Here is a 20,745-nt window from a genome sequence, read left to right on the forward strand (position 1 = left end):
AAATAGATAAAATGTACAATGCAAAAATCGATAAATCCTCTTAATAACATCTCGCAGGAAACATTTCTCTACCCAACCACACGCTGACTGTGTGGGATTAGTGTTATCGTGGTGCTTTTAATTACATTTTCAGCTTCCAATCTATCGCACACATGTACACACACGCTTTACGAAACTGTCCATGGCGTCCGGACGACCAAACCGCTAAACTCACACATACACACGCCGGATGCGAGTTATTGATGATGGAGGTTTTGCGGCTATCGTCATGACAGCAAAGCGCTGAAATGCAAAGGGAGTACATGCAAACCACACCATATCATCATGCGAAACCCGAACACTGGTAAACGCCCAAAACCCCAACGAAAAACCCGCAGACACGACGTGGGATGAAGCTGGTGTTACGAACGGATACCATCAAACACACACACACACACAAAAAAGGGAGGATTAGCAAGCTGTTGCTTCTCAGCATTCCGGTAGCTATTTGTTTGTTTTAATTAACCCGTTTCTTTCCCGACATTTGAATGATTATTTTACCCGCAGGGCTCAGCGAATCATCTGTTACATCTGTTTTCTTCTGAATTTAGACTTTTATTTATTTTACATCTGTTGTTGCTTCCTCCTGCCTTTGCTTTACAATAACTACCGCTTGTTTGTTTTGTTTTTTTTGCTTTGTTTTTGTTGTAAGAAAACTTCAAGTCCTAATTCTCTTTTTCACTTTTCCATTGGAGTGATTATCTGTTCTTTTTTGGTTGTTTTTTTTTTTTGTTGTTGATTTTACTTGATACCTTCTTTCTCTCCCTTCATCTGTATATATGTGTATGTGCTTTGTATACCAACATTTCAAAATATGTTCACGTCAGTTTCTACCTTTTTCCGTCTCACCTAGTCGTTCCCTTTTTTTCTATTCTTCTTTCGTTTCCTCTCCGCCCGCTCTTGTAAACATGGTGAGCGAGGGATCGAATAAATTCTATCTGTCGTCGCATTACCCATAGCCGGACATTTCACCATCATATAAATGTGTCCTCCAATCAGAGGGGGGGGGAGGCAAAGAAAAAGTTTGTCAAACTACGATGCTGGACTGTACTAGGCAAAAGATTTGCATTTTACCCAACCATGCGAAGAAAAAGAGAAAAAAAACTTGTGTCTTTAAACAAAATCAAAAACCCACACAACAAAAAACACCACAACTGTACAAAAATGGAATGGAACCGCAGCCTAAGCGAAAGTGAAGCGACCTGTCATGTGTCATGTGTCCTTTTCTCCCTTCTCCGTTTCCCAGGCCGCACAGTGGCCGCATTAGCGTACATCCTCCGTTTCGGCGTCGTGATCGTTGTAAATGTCGTATCCGGTCTGCATCTGCGGGTTCAAACCGTCGTCCGCCTTCTCGGTGGCTGTCGTATTGTAGCCTATCTCGTGGTACCGTATCGGGTAGGTCAACTGATTGCCCCGGTCCCATGTGTACAGTTCCTGTTGGAGGATGGAAACAAGAAGAAGAAGAAGAAGAAGAAGAACAGCAAAAAAAATCAAAAGATGGATGAGACGAGGAACAAGTTTAGTAAAGAATTCTGCAGAGGAAAGGACAACATCGTGGGTCGGAAAACGTACGATAAGCAGGATACAGTATCACAAGAAGTCACTTGTTAGCGATAAAAACCTTCCTGCCCTTTGATGCCCGCTGTTTACTTCCCTTTTGAATGTGTGTGTGTGTGTGTTTGTGTACGAATGTGGGAGGAATATTTATTTCTTTTTCGCAAACCCAGGCAAAGTTCGACCGTGTTCAAAGTTCAATATTTGATTAGGCTACTTTCGTTTGCGTGAAGTGAGCGAAACACCCTCTCGACGGAAGAGAAGAGAGAAAAAGCGGTTGGAAGCTTGCCACACTGAACGGCCGAACAGGGCCAGGTCGGGACGATCCAATTTAATTTGATTTCCCATAGATGCAAAGAAAAGTTGTTGATCTAAGGAAATTAATTTCCTCCCGGGAGAAATCCAGCCACTCGGAATACCCAACAGTTGGAATAGAATGGTGCTTGCCCTAGAGCTTTTTCGTTAGATTTCTGTCTCCCACACACGAAAGAACACGAGGGGAAGCGAGAAGAAGCTTAAATTATCAAACGAAATTCCTACCCGGTTTGCACTGTACAATGGATCAAACGGTGATGCTAGATTTCTGAGCCCAAAAACCTCACCACAAATGGGTATGCAAATAAGTAATGCAATATATCAAAACCATTTTAACTGGCTGTGCGTCTCCCAGCTGCGCCAGAGCCACAAGGAAGCCCTTTCTTCCCCGAGGGTGGCCAAAGCAAAGCACAGCAAATGCGACGATTTACAATTTACTAAATCAAAGTCGAGCTACTCATTGCTTTGGTGTGTGTGTGTGTGTGTGGGTGTGTCATCGCATCGCCCCCAATCCCAGTAGGGACAACCATTTCCTTCCCAACAAACATAGTAGAAGTTGAAGGGAAATGGAACCAACGGCACGGCCGTAGGTACGCCCCGAGGGCAGTTGCAAGATATAGTGCATCAAATTTGAGATCATTTGTTCTCTTTTAACTAAATGGTATCGTCATTACTTGTAGTTACACAGGGAACGGCAGAGTTTTTTGCTCCCTACCTCCCTACCCTTCATGCTGCTGCTCGCTGTCCTGCTGGTTCTTGCCCGCATCGTTTCTGCATTTGGATGGTGTCCAATTTCCAGCCAGTAATTCCACAACATCAAACAACGGGCAACAAACTAGTGCTTTGCGCTATGGGAAGTAGAATCATCCCTGATTGGGATGGAACAGGAAGCACAACAACAACAACAACAAAACCAACAAAAGCTCGCATTCTCTCTTTCTCTCCCATACACACACACACAGACACACTCTCCAGAACTTGTGTAACTGATTGTCTCATTAATTATAGATACTTGTCGTAGCAGGAAGAAGGTGCAGCTCCCTGCACGACGGCACAACTTCCGGCAGGACAGGATCGTTGGCAGTAGTAAAGTTTTTTCTTGCTTTTGTATTCTCCTCTTCATGCTCCAATTCCCCGTTTGCCTGTCTAATCGGTCGCTACCGCAATTGGAAAGAAATTCCCAAAACACCACTATCTCTCCACATGGCCCACCCTCAAACTTACCTTGTTTTTGAAATTGTACCCCACGGTGGTCGTCTTGCGGAATGGGTTCGTAAAGGCAAGGCTCACGTCCAGCAGCTTGCTGTGGTAGAGGTCGAGCGCTAGCCGGATCTTGGTGTTCCGCTCCGTGACGGAATCGATCGCGTACAGGACACCGCACACGATGAACATTTCGCCCACCTTGTGATGATTTACGCTAATGTTCCACCCGTACTGTACCGTGAGATTGTTTTCGTTGAGCTGGATGGAGGGAGAGAGACAGAGAAAACGAGGGAAGCACAGAAAAAGAATTAAGGCACACAGTACACGTTCCGTTACACAATTGTTCCCCCCCCCCCCCCCCCCTCCTCTGGGGGATTCAATCGAGAGCGTTAGCACTCTATTCCAACTCCAAACTCGAAACTGTCAACCCCCAGGAGCCCCTAGCGGTAGTAGTGAAGTGCACAGCAGCCAAGGGAAAGAATGTTTCCCGCCGAGGAAACTGGGAAAACAAATGATTAATCTCGCTCGTACCTTGACAACCATTGTGTTGTTCGAATCGGGCGTCCCGTAAATTACCCACAGTCCATTGTCGTCCACGTTGAAGTCCATGTAATTAATTTCGGTAGTGTACAGATAATTGGAACCGTTCGTGGTGACACCCTCCAGCTCGTTCATTGCTGTCGAAATAAGAGAGAGAGAGAGAGATGGAGAGAGAGAGAGGGAGAGAGAGAAGTAGAAGAGAGAAAGAGGGAGAGAGAGAAAGAGAGACAGAAATTGGAACCACACAGGATGTCCACATTAGAAGAGGGTTGCATTTACTTTACCCACATAAAACTTATTGTTGGTGGTATTTTCCCAAACATAGATTAAAATATTGTTCCCACATGAGGAGGATGGTAAAACAAAAGCATTATCAGGAGAAATGGCAAACAACAGGATTACTCCAATACAAAGAATTTGTACGAGCTGAATTTAAATCCACACTAAGGTCCTAATGGACATGGGATGTTGTGTATTTTATGAAATGGTTTTGGGAACCAGACCAAATATTTGCCATCTAAAATGGTTACGAAACAACTGAGCTAAGCTTGAAAGCTTTACTTATAATATTTGATTTGGGTAAGCATTTTATATTGGTTACAAGAATTGTGCTTTGGAGCAATGTTTGTTTTGCCGTCAATTGTGGTAGCTTAGGCTTATTCGGAAGGCATAAACTATGAAGTAAATTACTAAGAATGCCATTACCATAATGATTTCCCTCTTTTCAACACTACTTATTTATGTAGATCCAAATCCAAAATAAAAACCCTTTCAATAGCTTCTAACGCGTTCTTTGACCATTTTCTAGCTATTTTCCGATTAAAATGAAACATTGAAAGCGTGCAACTTGCGATTGAATACTACCCGGTACTTACCCGTCTGTCGTTCCACGTTCAGATCGTACTTGATGATGCGGGGCGAGTTACGCTCGTTATAGTAGAAAGACCCATTGTAAACCACGTGCGCGTTTCCCTATAAAAACGGATACACGTTGAATGGGAAAACGATAAGCGTTGCGCTAGACGGTTGGGACAATCTCACGTAAAATCACGTGGAATTCAAGCATCGTTTGCCAACGCGAACATGGCCACTAATCTAGTTGCCATGTTTTTGACGTTTCATAACTGTCAAACTGTTGTCAGATCGGTACGGTTTCTACGGAAACCGTTCCCGCGAGCAAGTGATCCAATTACAGCAGTGGCGGTTTGATACTTCTTCCCCAATAATTGGTTCCCGGTAACACGAACGACGTCGTGCCTCGATTTTCTACCGACCGTTCCCGATTACTACTGCCACACTTACCCGGAAGGGACGCTCCAACCGGTACGTCTTGGTGGCCACGTTGTTCCGGTACGTGGTTTTGTTGGCGAACTCGAACAGCCGATGGGTGTCGTTTTCCCTGGTGGCCCACACCTTCTTCTCCATCGCATCGTTCCGTGCGGCCGGATCCTTCAGCCAGGCACCGTACAGCTGCTCGGTGTACTTGTGGTAGACCGGCTTACCGACCGCGTACAGGACACAGTCTGTCGGAACGTGTAAACCATTCCCGCGAAACCCGGATAACGGAAATGTACAGCGTTAGCGAACCTGCTGCTAATTTGCTGCTAATTAGCTCTCCAACGGATTTGTAATTGGTGATTCGGTTGTAATGTAATGTCAGACTTTGTGTGTATGTGTAGATGGTTCTTTTACTTCGGTGGGAAATTCTTTATGTACTACGGTAAAAGAAGTTTCAGCTAACCAATCCTTCATTTGTGGCCCATCCTCACAGAAGAAAGTCCCTGGCGGCTACACCACGTCACACACATTACACACCTCAACCCATCACAAAACGCATCGGGGAAGAAAAATAATTGCCCAATCCCCAATCACACTCACCGGTTGTCCGGTTCGGTAGCCCGGTGAAGCTCACATTTCCGATGGGTTTGATTTCCAGATTGCCCACCAGGTCGTACAGCGAAACGATCGTGTCCTTGCATTTGAAGTCCCTAAAGTCCCGCCCGGGGCGGATAGATGACCGCACAAATTAGAGTGTGTCACTCTGCTGTTTGCCGGAAATGATTTTGCATTTGGTGCACAGTAGCACAGTCACAATTACCTCGGATCCGGACACTCCGGGCAGGTGGTCGGCGGGCCGCAGATGTCCTCGTACGACTCCTTTTCCGGCGGCTTCGTACCGTACACGTTGATGTCGGTCGAGCCGGGCGGCCGGATGATGAACGGCGAGTGCTCCATCAGATGAAATTCGGCCTCCGTCATGCCGAGCTCGTTCTTCGCGACACAATGATACTCACCGAAATCGGACGGCCGGATGTTGGTGATGTTCAACCGCATGACTGATTTGTACCTGCGTGAAAGGTTTTTTTGTTGTTGCTGTTTTAGTACAGTGATGTGTAGTAGTCTAGTAGCTTGTTAGGCACTTCGTGTACACGGGTCGGACAGGAAATGACATCTGCACTTCCGGATCCCGCCCACTGGGGCTTTCTTTGCTTAGGAAATCCAATTACTAATTTCAGGATTCGTTTAACACATTCTGCCCTGGGAGGGGGAGGAGTTGACCATTTTGACACGACATTGGAGAGGTTGTCATATTCAATGCTCGATAGAATGGGGGTATGGGTTGGGCAAATGGAAAAGCTATCATAGAAACAGCATTTGCCTACCACGATTCATGCAAATTCGAGTACCTTGGAGCAAACAAGACTACGAATTTAAACTAAAGATAATCAGTTTTTGAGCTCTGTATTTCAGCTCTGTAATGGGATGGGATCCGAAGCCCTCCGAGGGATAACATAGGCTCTCCCATCCAACTCCTATTCCGACACGTCCTCGTCGTGCAGAGTGGTAACATGTGCCTCCATATATCCTAGCTTGGGTACACGGGCTAGATCCAACCCCTTGGGCGGATGGTGGCATATGGCGAACCAGGAGGGGGGTGGGTATCCCGGGAAACTGGGTGCCTGAACGTCGGGGGGGCAACCCGACGCAAAATAAAACGGCCACGTGGGCGCAGGGCCAGTCACCCAGTCTCACGTAACAACTGACTACAGAAAGCATCAGAAGGATACGAAACGGACTTAACGATACCGACCCAACGCAATGCCCCCGGACAACGATAAAAATGGGCTCATGGAACGTACGCACTCTTAGCAAAGCCGGAGCCTTGAAACAACTTGATGACGCCCTAGCCACACTGAGCATGGACCTCGTAGCTCTACAAGAGATTCGGTGGCTAGGGAACGGTGTGCACAACAGGCGTGGTAAGCAATGCTACGACATTTACTACAGCTGCCACGACCGCCACCACGTGCTCGGAACGGGTTTCGCCGTAGGTCCCCGGCTGAAATCCGTAATCATAGATTTCAAGGCTATAAGCGATAGGCTATGCACCCTGCGCATGCGAGGCAAATTTTTTAATATAAGCCTCATAAACGTTCACGCCCCTACCGAAGATAAAGAGGAAGAGGAGAAGGACCTTTTTTACGGCCGCCTCGCTAGAACTATAGATGCGTGCCCCAGGCATGACCTCAAAATCATCCTGGGGGACTTCAACGCAAAAGTCGGTAGGGAGCCAATGTACCGCCAATACACTGGCTGTCACAGTCTGCATGAGCACAGTAACGATAATGGTAGTAGATTGGTCCAGTTCGCCGCAGCGAACAATCTGGTTGTAGGAAGTACCAAATTTGCGCGGAGGGACATCCACAAAATGACGTGGGCGCACCCGGATGGCGAATCCTTCAACCAGATCGACCACGTGTTAATAAGCCGCCGACGACAGTCGAGCCTGTTAAACGTCAGAACTTATCGAGGAGCCAATATCGATTCCGATCACTACTTGGTTGGCTTAGTGATACGTTGTAGAATCGCCCGCCCCCGCGCCAATGGGGGCGGAGAAAACACGCAGCCTCGGCTCAACACGGACTCTCTAAGGGACATTACTGTCCAACAGGAATTCAAAGCCGCTTTAGACGAGTCTCTACTACCAGAAAACAGATATGAAACTACGAGCGAGAGGTGGAACGCTCTAAAAACAAAAATAATAAACTGTGCAAGAAATATACTCCCACCACGTCGTGGCAACACCAAATCTGGCTGGTTCGACGATGAATGCAGACTAGTGACCGAACGTAAGAATACTGCATACCGAGCAATGCAGCAACGGCATAGAACGCGGGCATGCGCAGAGGAATATTCACGGCTCAGACGCGAAGAGAAACGAGTTCACCGCTCCAAGAAGCATGCTTTGGAAGAGCAAAACATGCGGGAACTCGAGCAAACCAGAGAGGCGTACGGACCGACACGAAAGTTTTACCAAGCGATAGCAGGTCACCGAAACAACGTTGTACCTAAGGTAACCTGCTGTCGCAACAAGGATGGAGATCTGGTCAGTAACCAGCCAGAGGTCCTCTCGCGGTGGGCTCAGTACTTTGATGAATTACTCAATGACCAGTTTAGCGAACAGCTAGAAGCGCCACTAGCAGATAATGTCATGCTACTGCCACCTAGCATAGAAGAAACACGAAAGGCTATCCGTCGGCTGAAAAATAACAAGGCACCCGGAACCGACGGAATTGCAGCCGAACTGGTCAAGAATGGAGGTGCACGACTAGAAAACGAGATTCATCAAATTGTTACTGAGGTGTGGGATAGCGAATCGATGCCTTGTGATTGGAATCTCGGCATCATCTACCCCATATACAAGAAGGGAGACAGGTTGGACTGCAACAACTACAGGGGTATTACGGTGTTGAATACTGCCTATAAAATATTCTCCCTGATCCTTCAGGATCGCCTTGTCCCGCACGTCGAAGAGATAGTAGGAAACTATCAAAGAGGATTCCGAAACGGAAAATCAACCACTGATCAGATCTTCACCATGCGGCAGATCTTGGAGAAGATGGCTGAATACAGAAACGACACATACCATCTCTTCATAGATTTCAAAGCCGCATACGATAGCATAGCCAGGGTAAAACTGTACGACGCTATGAGCTCATTTGGAATCCCGGCCAAACTGATAAGGCTAGTTAGAATGACTATGACCAACGTCACATGCCAGGTGAGGGTGGATGGAAAACTCTCAGGACCTTTTGCTACCACCAAGGGTCTGCGCCAGGGGGACGGGCTTGCCTGTCTCCTATTCAACTTGGCGCTAGAGAGGGCCATCCGCGACTCGAGGGTGGAGACTACGGGAACCATCTTCTATAAGTCAACCCAGATCCTGGCATACGCTGATGATATAGACATCATTGGTCTGCGGCTCTCCTATGTAGCAGAAGCCTACCAAGGGATTGAGCAGGCGGCAGAGAACCTCGGATTGCAGATAAACGAGGCAAAGACCAAACTGATGGTGGCAACATCAGCGGACCTACCAATAAATAATCCAAATCTACGTAGGCGTGATGTACAGATAGGTGAACGCACTTTTGAAGTCGTCCCAGAATTCACCTATCTTGGGTCAAAGGTCAGCAACGACAACAGTATGGAAGTTGAGTTGCGCGCAAGGATGCTGGCTGCCAACCGGTCATTCTACAGCCTGAAAAAGCAGTTCACCTCAAAGAACCTGTCGCGACGGACGAAGCTGGGACTATATAGTACCTATATAGTACCAGTACTCACATACGCCTCTGAGACATGGACACTGTCCAAATCTGACGAAGCCCTCTTAGCCGCGTTCGAGAGGAAGATGCTCAGAAGGATACTTGGCCCCGTATGTGTGGAAGGACAATGGAGGAGCCGCTATAATGACGAGCTATACGAGATGTACGGCGACCTCACTGTCGTACAGCGTATTAAGCTCGCCAGGCTCCGGTGGGCTGGCCATGTTGTACGCATGGAAACGGACGACCCAGCCCGTAAAGTCTTTTTAGGCCGTCCACAAGGACAGAGGAGGCGTGGTAGGCCCAAATTGAGGTGGCAAGATGGCGTGGAGGCGTCCGCCATTAAGGCCGGGATAACGGACTGGCAGACGAAGGCGCGAGACCGTGAGCGGTTTCGGACACTCCTGAGGCAGGCCAAGACCGCAAAGCGGTTGTAGCGCCGGATAAGTAAGTAAGTAATCAGTTTTTGAGGTTTTTGACAAATCTTCTCTTTTGAACAAATTGCTTTTAGTGAATTACAATGTCAGCGTCTGAAGAGTTCCATGAAAAGATGATGATGAATCTCTTTACGATCACATTGATCTTAGCTTTCCCGTGAAGTTGTATGCTTTGGTGGAGTCTTATTAATTCCTTAGCAGGGAATGCTTGTGTGATAAAACGGGAGTGGAAACTGTGCATTCTCTTTCTAAATCGAAGATATCTTGGTCGGCAGGTCCAAGTGTTGTTAATCACAAAAGTTTAACTCTCGTCGTAACAGGATATTGTTGAAACCAGTAGTCTGCTAGCGGTCAGTTACAAGAAAAAAAAACAGTGTTTAAATTCTACTTAAATCCTATACAACAAAAACCCACATAATTCCATGAATCAGCTGAATAAAGCTGCCACTCAGATTGATATCTCCTTTCTGCCAATGCCCTATGCCGACAACTCCACGACCATGTTCCAAGGAAGTAATGGCAAGAGTTGCCAGCGTTGGACTAATTAATCTGGCAACGCAAACAAAAACCAACCATGCTCGAGGCAGTGTGAAAAAAAGTTTACTTGATAGCATTTTTCCTTCTCACTATTTTCTCCGCACTCTTTCCTAGCTTCCTTTCTTTGAAAAAGTATATGCCACGGTAGGAATGCACATTATTCTGCTCTGTAAAAAAGCTGTGCTCTCTTTTTCCGTCCCCCAAAGGTAGTGGCCAAACAATTACCTTTCTCCCCATCACCCCATTTGTTTGTAGTGGTGCAAACCGGGAAAAAGGGAGTCCGATTTCAACTTCAACTTTCATTCCCGTGCTGACCTGGCAAAAAGAAGTCTGATCTTGGCGGCAGTAAAGCTGGCTTCAATGTCACTGGCTCGGACTGGCTGTGGAACGAAATGCACATGGAATTTCCATCGTTTTGTATATCTCTCTTTCAACCCGATTGCTCCATTCCGTTAAAGAGATCGCCAAACATCCGGTGGAAGGTTAACGTTTGCTAACGGTTTGCATCCAACTACCGGTGCAGTGCAAGTAGTGGAATGTAAAATAATGGAAAAAATGCACCATTTTAAATTCCTACCATCCCAGAATGAGGGTGAGAGGAAAAAAACTGAAAACTTCCGTTTTAAGCTAGAACATTCCTCCACGCTCCGGCTGCTGCTGGATGTCAAGTATTGTTTCTTTTTGTTTTCTATCTCTCCCTTTACGAGTCATGAAGTTGTTAAATGAAACCTCGGCGACAGTGCCCTAGTGGTGTGGTGGGAGCGGGAGTGCAGCGCATACGTGTATATATATTTTTATGTTCCTTCTCCAACCTTTAGTGTGTGTGTGCGTGTGTGTTTGTATGTATTCTACAGTGACATCGCTCATATCGATCGGATATAACGTCGGAAATCCGCTCCCATATGAGCTTGCGTACATACTCACACAAATACACACATATATCCCTTCCTCCGTCCAATCACAGCTTTTCCTTCTACCACCTCTTCATACTTACCCATCGTAATGGGTTTCCATCTGGAATTTATCACCGGGCTCGAGCAGTCGTCCACCAGGGAACCGTTCCCAGTACTTCAGTGCCTCGGGGAACGCCTCGATCTGTAATTACAAGTGCACGATAACGACGGTTGGAATGTTAATGGTATGTCTGTCTGTGTGGGTGGATGGACATATCCCCGGCCATGATTGCTGTACACCGTGCACCGTGAGAGAAACAGAGAAAGAAAAAGAGAGACACACATACATCCAGCACCGGCCGGAGACAATATAACGAACTGATAATGGTGTAAATGAATAATAATAACATGTTGGCAGGTGAAATACTGCAAATCGATATTATATTAGTGCAGCGCTTGTGCTCGGATCGATGCTTTGGGATCGTCATATTGAAATTGAAATTCGGCTTGAATTAATGTCGCGATTTTCTTTGAAGCAGTGGTACTTTATGTCAATCTCCGATGATGACAGCTCAAACTTATTTTGGTTCCCATATCTGTCCTTCCAAGAACTCACTCATTGATCATTGAACAAAAACACAAACCCCTAACCTACACTAACAAAATTGGTTTGATAAAGGCTATCTTAGGGAAATTCGGACCAAATCTGCTATATTTACTTCTTATTTTTTCACCACGACATAACCCGAAAGGAAGCATGCCTTAAAGTTGTGTCCTTAAAGTTACTTCCACTGCGCCCACGTACAACAGTCTTTCAACTTTTGCTCATAATTTTGCTTCTAAATATCCCGGCAACGACATTCTCGGGCATATACACACCCATCCTTATCCTTATATGGTGTGGGCGAAGGTTCAACACTGTCCAGCGAAGAAAAATAAGGGAAAACGAAAAGAAAACCCCTCTGCTTGAACTTGGAGGCTCGTGAACCACCTGCTGCTTCACGGGTTTTCTCCTTCTCTATCCTGTCCTCCCTTGTGAGTGAGTGAGCACAAGATTCAATTTAGATTTATGAGTTCATTGCACGTTCTATTTCGCTCCTCGTAAGCCTCGCAAGGAATGATGATGTGAAGGGGATGTGCTCAGTTAGATTCAGCTCGATTTGAGATCAGACCAAAAGCGGAGGAAGGAGAAGACGCACGCACACACACGCACACGCACAAATGCACGAATGACAATCAAGAAAAACTGAGTACGTGCCATTTTATAACGCAGAACCCCTCACCGGGTAAAATGCTTTAATAAGATTTATGATGGTAAATCAATTTGCCGTATGCCTCAAAACCTGGGCGGCGGCCTGCTGGAAAATCCGCAATAACCCCACCAAACGAACGCACCCGATCGAAACCATTTACTAGCAGCGGTTCCAGCAGGACGCATAACCGTTTAGTCATTCCAGCTGATGTAGGGAACAAAAACTACCCACCCCGCCGCTTTCGAGTAAGATAAAGAGTGGCAACGAAAATTTATGTTTCGTAATTTTTGCTGCTCACCGTCTAACACCGACTACCCTAATACAAAATGGCCTAATGCTTTTGGCAAAAGAAACAAAAAAAAACACACACACCCAGTCTTGGAATGAAAGCACGTTTGTCTAGCGGGTGATTGATTTTATTCCATTCCGCATGTTTTGCCAAAAAGCTATCAGGGAGTTTTTTTGGTTATCATTTGAAACATTTCCCACCATAGCCTTGCGGTGGGCCCGGCATTCATATGCCCGAAATCAATCAAACGAATAAAATGCTCACACTCTTATCCCGCTGTAAATGTGGACCATTAAATCTGAAAAGCCCCTCTCCGCATACTCTCCGGATGGTTGAAGAAAAATGAGGCAAAAACCATAAGCGATCAACTTAACTACACACTACTACCAGCTACTTACCTCGCAGACAAATGTTACCGTCGAGCCGTTCACGGCGTACGCCATTTGATTTCTCACCCGTATTAGTGGTGGGACTGTATGAGAGAGAGAAAAAAAAGTAAAACAGGCAGAGGGTGAGAAAAGGATAAGCAATAAAATGTTTGTGATTTATACAGTTCAATTGACGATTGTTAAAGGCAAAGACAAAATATCTTAAGTATAAATAGCATTAAGCGTGAGTATTGTGTTGAAGTGTTTCTCGTTTTATCTTAAATAAATGACCATTTCAAGACTAAACTACAATATGCTTATTGAGAGAATGTGTGCTTTTGGTCTTGCATAGAAGGAGAATTACTTTTACGAACGTTACTTACATTACTAAACGATAATACTTTTAAATTAAACGTTAAATATTGAGCAAGAATTGAATATTGCAATCCGGTTGCATATAACAAAAACGCATAAAAATTATTTACTGATCTACTATCTACTAAAATACTAATGTTGTGAAAAATTTATTTATTTATACCTATTTATTCTTGATTTCCTACCTACAGAAATATTTATAAAGATCTTATGTAATGACACGAACTACGCAACAGATTGCACCATGCACATTCTATTCCTTATCTTGGATATTTTTGGCCCTATAGGTAATATTAGCTCATAAAAAAATCAATAAAATAGTTAAACTGAACTTCAAGCCGATTGTGGTTTCAGTGGTGCCCATTCAAGCATATAAATCCACTACGACCACACCACTATAAGGTGCCAACCCATTTACTCGTGAATGGGCATGAAAAAAAAAACCCACCAAACGCCGTTTCTTCCGTAGCCGTCGTTTGCAACAACTTCGGCAAGGGGCACTTTGGTTTCGAAGCTAAGCTACCTAATCTTAACAATAACCAGATTACAGCACCACTATTGTTTTATCGATAGCAATCGGCAGCAGTTCCAGCAGCAGCACACGTGTTTGCCAAGTGATGCTCGCCGCTCTCGCCCAACACCCATCGACATGATCCTCTCTACCTCTACCCAAAAAGCGGACTCTCGGGTCTTTGAAAACTTCGAAACCCGGTACTTCCGATCTGTTGCTAGGGCAAACAATTTCACCTTGCGCTTCCATGGCAATCAGTTGCCGCGAACGACCCTGCCCTCGGACCCCCTCCTGGGCGAAGCTTCCCGGAGGGCAGAAAAGTGATTTTCTTCCAGCTCGCTGCACGACAATTTGAGAAAACTGTTGTGAACCACAAAAGCGAGAAGAGAGCCTGCTGGGATGAGAGCGGTTGGGTAATGGACGGGAGGGACGGTTGGTTTGGAAACTTACAATGCACCTCGATGTTGAACGTCTGGTTCGCCGGCGGTGAGATGCCATTGTCCGCCAGGCAGTGGTACGCGCCCATGTGCACGCGATTGATTTTGGTTATGTTGAGCGTGTGCCCGGCCATCGATGTGGCTGTGGAATAGAGGGAACGAAAAAGACACACATACACACACATGCATGATCAGTAAAGTGACTTTTCGAACGATGGTCATGGTAAGCGCGTTCATTTTGGCGGGCGCTTGTGTCGGGACGGGATAATCTTGCAGGGCGCCCGCACGAACCCGGGAACGTGGACTTTTCAATGAAGTTCGTTGAAATTTTCCCATTCACTGGTGCATTGACCGTTCACCTCGTACGACCGGAAAGAGCGCATCGTACGACCGGGGACGCTGTGCAGCACGTCCGTCCACTCCAGACTTGCCGAAGCGGCTCCATTATTGGCATGGCTAAATGCTATTAAGTCTCGCTATTGTCTGCTGCTGCCAGCCAGCCAGCCAGAAGGTACGCTCGGTGACTTCACCCACAACTGTGGCCCGCATCTTCAGTTCTAACGCGCGCGCTTGTACCGGTCAAGTGCAGCCATTTCCGTGAAGTATAATTTCGACAGCGGAGGATACAAACTTCCGACGCGAGCTAAAGGAGATGGGAGCAAGAACCTGGGAGAAAAAAAAACACACACGCTCAACATACCTTCCCATGCACCGTTGGAGATGGTTTTGCCATCGGCGCGACGCCATTCGACGTGCGGTCTGGGTGTCCCGGTGGCGGCACACCGTAGCCGCAGGTGCGTTCCCTCGTGGACGATGATGGGCCGGAGTGCTTCGACCGTGCCGGCGCCGGCAATCGACGGCGGTACGAGCAGCTCGTTCGAGAACGTATCGTTCACCTTCACCTTCCACGCGTTGATGCCCGGCGTGCCGGGCGTACCGTTCGTGCCCGGTCGGCCCTGTTTGCCCTTCGGTCCGTGGATGCCTGGAATTGGGATGGGAGAATAGAGTTGAGTAACACAAAAAAACACAGAACGAAACATTACAACGCAAGGATTCGTGCAGCACACGATCGTGTTTGTGGAAGATTGATTTCTGTCTAGCGAGGGCAGCACAGGAAAGCACCGCGTGTAATGATGTTTACTTGCCGATGCTCCAAGTTCTCCAAGGAGGAGCACACTACGTGGGTCGGTTTTGGCCAATTCAATTCTACGCCTGGCTCGTACCGTTACCCAGTACACCGGTGGATGTAATCTACGCGATTTACACAGGTATTATACCAACATTGTTCACGATTGGTTCTCGCGCAGATGCGAACAGGGCGCGTGTGCGTAGAAGGTAAGACCCGTTGTCTAGCGAGAAAATAACAATCTTCTTGAAATAGTCAACAACCACACATACACACACACACATACCAACGGAAGCTTCTTACAAACTGTTGGAAGTCATAAAACAAAGCGCGCACTGAGCACTGAGGTAGTTGTAACTATTGCTTACTGCGAAGCGGAAACTTTTCGATCGAAACGCTATTACGATGCTTTATTGGCATCGTTAGCAATCTTCCCCTTTCATTTAACAACCGACCCGTGCCAATATCAATCAATCTGCATTTCCAGACGATAAATCGAATGTCCCTAAGCACCCGGGTGAAGCCAGAAGACCCCCATTTTACAACCTTTTCCAACGGTCCCGCACCACACCCTTCGGAAGGCATCGATTCATCTTCTCAGCATTTCCACGCGCTCTCCGTGGGAAAAGGGAAGGGATTGGGTCTTGTGAAAACATAATCATTGCTGAGAAATGACACCCCATTTGGGGGGGGGGGGGCAACTGGCTGGCTGACTGGCTGTTAGCGGTAGGAGTTTTCGCTTGGGAAGTCAATTTCGCGTTTGCTGACGCGCCTTCCGTCAGCATTGGAGGAAACTTAACGATCTTTCCTAGCAACTATTACTTCCCGCTCTCATTCTCAGCGAGCGTGAAAGTACACATAGACACACTACCACCCGGCGTTCAACCGTGTGCCTGGATGCGTGCCGTGCGGTACCGAAAGATGCATCGCAAACATTTCATCAATTTCAAAACACAACGTTCCTTGCATTCGCGGAACCTGAACGAGGAGGGTAAGGATCAATTGCAGGTTGAGGAAAAGTTTTAGTTCGCTAAAGGAAATATTGGTTTGGTTTTCTACGGTACCCAAGTTGATAGGATGGAAAAGTGGGGGCAAAGCTTGTGCGAAAAGTTGCGAGTGATTAGTTTTCATGTTATTGAGGTACCTTTTCTGAAGCTGTTTGCGTGTGCATTAAGTTATTGTTTGCAATATACAGTCACTGCAGAGTTCTGTAGGGGCTATCAGACTGATGATGTCTTGTTCCGTTTGTCGACCTTGGGATCTTCAAGATTTTGTCGACTCAATGGAATTATATACAGTTTGATATTTGCTCTTGGGGAATAGGCATCAATGCTAGTCAGCGGTGTTGTTTCCATACTTATGATCATAGTCTTCGTTTCGATACTACAGTTCATCATTCTAATATCCAAATAGCTTCAGTAGATGTTCCAGCCCATGTTCTAGGTCATATAAAATAACGATATCTGTTTCTTAAGAGGCGAAAAAACTCCGCTGGAGCCAAAGCAACTCTAACAAACAAACAACATCTGTTTCTTAGATTCCTGCAATTGATATGGATCAATCATTTTCTAGTCTTTTGCTTTAATCCTCTATGATGTCCCAGGTAAAGCCGGTATAACACATTTGATCAGTGTCCAGGTCTGTATTCTTAACCATTGTATGATACTACATCAATGTTAATATAGTAAGAATAATCTATACTTCTCAAATAATAGCTATATTAATAATTTTAATAATGCTAGAACATCCGTTCACTTTACTTACGCTACCAACCCATCACACTCAGTACACATCAAGATAGCGTTTGATTCCCCCCCCCCCCCCTTGTGCGGATTTTGCCTAAAATCAAGAAGTTCTTCCCCGTATCTCCACCATGCCATAGTAAAGCTCGTGGCAGCGTGGCTTGTTTACATCTTCACTTGAGAGAGATGTTTGATAAACAGCTGCATTAATTAATTTTACAGTGCTTTCTCACAGTGCCGGAACCGTGTCGAAAACTCCTCTTCCAAAACCTTTGTGGCCTTTGTTACCCATGGGGTGTCTTACCGACAAGCTTATCGAACCCTTTGACTTTGCTTCGGAAAGGACCCCAGTTTCGTACTGGCAAGAGCCCGGCGTTGCACAGGTCCTCCGATAAGGCTGATACATACCGTACGATGGTAATTATTAGCTCGTAACACCATACCCTCATGTACGCGCGGTTGTTTGCGTGTGCGTAGCACTTCACTCTACTTACCTCTCGGTCCAGGCAGTCCGGGCGGTCCCGCCGGTCCGATCGGGCCTGCTAATCCTACGAATGGGCAAGTAATAGTCTACGATAAGTTGTACGCTCGACCAGCAAGATGCATCCGTTCTTGTTCCGGCACTTACCATCCTTGCCGTCGATACCGTTGCGCCCATCGATACCGGGAATTCCATCCTTGCCATCTTTGCCCGGGATGCCATCCGCACCGGCCCGTCCCGGCACACCGTCCAGGCCCGGCTCACCCGGTACACCGTCCCGTCCATCCAGCCCCGGATTGCCCGGATAGCCAATCTCACCCTTTGGACCGCGCGGGCCCGGTTTACCTTCGCGCCCATCGACACCGGGCGGACCGGGCAGGCCAGGATCGCCCCGATTACCTTTCGGGCCCGGTATGCCGGGCAGTCCCGGTGGTCCGGGTGGGCAGTATTCCTTCGTCGCTCGGCAAAAGCCGGTGATGGCATCGAACTGTGAAGCACGTGTGACAGAAGAGTTTGATTCAGATCGAATTTTATCAGGCTGGTTAGTAAACTGGTTTTAATGTTTTTCTATTGATATAAACAGTATTTTAACATTTCACAGCTGTACTGTAACAGAGCTTTTCAGCAATATTCGGGAACAAATGTAAGTTTAATCTTTAACAAGCTTTGACATGCTTTCATACCACGGATTAATATGCACATCAACGCTCACGGACGCGCCCATCATGTCAGCGTTTTATGAATAAAACATAATTGCATCAAACTGGATCTCCTTCTCCTTCCCCGACATCCTTATTACTCCCGGTCACGTCCATCTAACATGCACCGGATCGGAGGGACAATTCGATCATATAACAATTTTACGGCTGCGGACATAAAAATTGGTTTCCCTCGCGGCCAACGCGATTGAGAATTGCATATTTGACGTGGGGTTTTTTTTTTCATGGGTCCTTTAACTTCCTCCGTACAAACCATACCATCAACGCCATTGCTGGCTAGCGTGGCAACTCACACACATCACTCAACATCCCAATCCCGCTGTCCGGAAGCCGGAAGCAGTTAAATGCAATAATGTGTCGTCGTATCGTTTTCGCATCGCAATATCGCATCACCATCCGGAAACGGGGAACCAACGACAGGGCCCGATTGCCCGAAAGATGAGGTTGTGTATTGCATGCGATAAAATCACCACTCCCCTCCAGCGTAAAGGATGGGAAGGGGGGAGCTGTGTCGCTCTTTACACCGAACGCGCTGGACACGATCGATCGATCGATCGATTGGGTTGTGTGGTGCTGTGATGGGAAATGATGATGGTGAAGGATCGAATAAAAGCGGAACATATTGCCACATCGCTCGCAGCAAGCTTCCGTTCCGCTTGCCAAAGCGCCGGCTGTATGATAAACATCTTCGAGAAGGCATCTCTCATTCCCCCCTTGCACGGCCCAACGATGCAACGATTTGCACCGATTCGGGTCGGTGGTTTTGATTCGATTTCGGCATCGGTTCTCCTATTTGCCTTCTCCTCTCCCACCAGTCGAATTAGTGAAGTGGTGGTAAGATATGCCCGAACGAACGATCTGGAGAATATGACTTACCGGAATGCGAGAATAGCTCGTCAGCCAAACCCAACTATCGCCACCGGGGGCGGCACCCTTCAGCCCGGTCTTCTTCATAATATCTGCATCCTTTTTCTCCAGCTCGGATCGCAGCTTCGGATTGAAGAACTCCACATTTGGACCTGGTGGGATGGGGAGTGCAAAAACACAATTAGTTTTCTTTCTGCTTCCATTCCGTTGCCCGTGCACAGAGTGCCGATAGGGTACGGAATTTGACGTATGTTGCTGTTGTTTTTTTTTCTCTCTCACTCTACTTCTACACTTGCCTTCCTGATCCGGGACCAGATTATCATCGAACAGGCTCAGATCACGCTTCGGGCGGCCGGACGGTTCCCGGAACGGTGGTAGCTTCCGCTCGTTTTGTACTCTCTGATTCGCTACTAAGTAAGGCAAGGAAGTGCTGCTGGAGTGATGCGGTGAGGAAGAAAACACATGCTTTAATTGGTGGCTGTTTGAGTGAGGCTTTGGGTTGGTGGTTTATCAGGATGTGCTATGGTATATCAGTGTTTAAGAATATCAGGAAGCTTATCGATACTATTTAGTATGTTTTATTTGCTTCAACAGTATATTTTAAATGGTTAAGAACAGAATTATAGATGACTTAAACTTAAATACGTAAATAAATTATTTGACTAAAAGCTCATCGCATATATCAAATAAAATTAATATCAATATAATTGTTGCTTCCATTAAGAACATTAACATTGAACAACATTACCCAAGCACAATTTCAATCATGCAGCCTTTAATTATACCTTTAACATTGTACGACATCACAATAATACCGAAAGCTTAGGAATAATGTTAACCCCCAATAACCTCATACTGTCTTTGTTTGGTACCCACAGTATCACTTTTAATAACTCGATGCTAGACACTGCGAAGACACTAAAGGAGGTAAAATGAAGGAAAAATAAGCCGTAAATCATGTTCGGTATCAACCCCACCACCACCCCTAACAATTTCAGCCAGCCAGGTGAATCTAGCACGCCGTATGTCAAGATACGGCAAAGTATTCCACCTCCAACCTTTTCCTATGTCTTTATCCTCTCCGTACTCTGGCCCTGCACGATACTTCATTGCCAAAGTCCCAAGAATCATAATTTATACATCCGTCCGTAACGAGTTTCCTTTCCCTGTTCCTTGTATCTCATTCCGCCACCATGCGGTCGCGGCGGGCGCACTGCAGCTATCAAATTTTTAATCACCACCTACGTCACCACCTCTCAAACACCTTGCCGCTGCGATGCGATAAAATATATTGTTCTGCACCAAATGAGTATTTTGATGGGTGAGCAGCTCCTTCCCTCCCTCTTTGCCGCATTGTTTTCCGTGCTGCATCCTTTATCGCTCTAGCATTCGTTTTCTTTTTTGATCGCGCACATCCCCAAAAACTTGATCGTTAAAGAATCTTTGCAGCCCAGGG

At 46.4% G+C, this 20,745-nt stretch overlaps 1 protein-coding gene across 4 annotated transcripts in view; it reads right to left on the reverse strand.

Moving 5' to 3' along the window:
- Positions 1-573: 573 nt before the first annotated feature.
- The window catches only part of LOC1276518 (uncharacterized), a 38,906-nt gene continuing 18,734 nt past the window's right edge, over positions 574-20,745 (reverse strand). For 2 of the 4 annotated variants that reach the window (XM_061642194.1, XM_061642193.1), the window contains exons 3-17: positions 19,586-19,719; positions 19,299-19,441; positions 17,851-18,190; positions 17,717-17,770; positions 15,055-15,336; positions 14,368-14,496; positions 13,062-13,135; positions 11,223-11,323; positions 5,750-5,998; positions 5,530-5,639; positions 4,954-5,174; positions 4,527-4,623; positions 3,643-3,788; positions 3,133-3,369; positions 574-1,473 (exon numbers count right to left, since the gene is read on the reverse strand). In XM_061642194.1, coding sequence (XP_061498178.1) covers positions 1,303-1,473; positions 3,133-3,369; positions 3,643-3,788; positions 4,527-4,623; positions 4,954-5,174; positions 5,530-5,639; positions 5,750-5,998; positions 11,223-11,323; positions 13,062-13,135; positions 14,368-14,496; positions 15,055-15,336; positions 17,717-17,770; positions 17,851-18,190; positions 19,299-19,441; positions 19,586-19,719 — 2,488 coding nt within the window. In that variant the 3' untranslated portion in view covers positions 574-1,302. Of the gene's footprint in view, positions 1,474-3,132; positions 3,370-3,642; positions 3,789-4,526; positions 4,624-4,953; positions 5,175-5,529; positions 5,640-5,749; positions 5,999-11,222; positions 11,324-13,061; positions 13,136-14,367; positions 14,497-15,054; positions 15,337-17,716; positions 17,771-17,850; positions 18,191-19,298; positions 19,442-19,585; positions 19,723-20,745 lie in introns of all 4 variants that reach the window. The other 2 variants (XM_061642192.1, XM_061642190.1) reach the window with 1 other exon arrangement.

This window comes from Anopheles gambiae, chromosome 2 (assembly GCF_943734735.2).
Source record: "Anopheles gambiae chromosome 2, idAnoGambNW_F1_1, whole genome shotgun sequence".
NCBI lineage: Eukaryota > Metazoa > Arthropoda > Insecta > Diptera > Culicidae > Anopheles > Anopheles gambiae.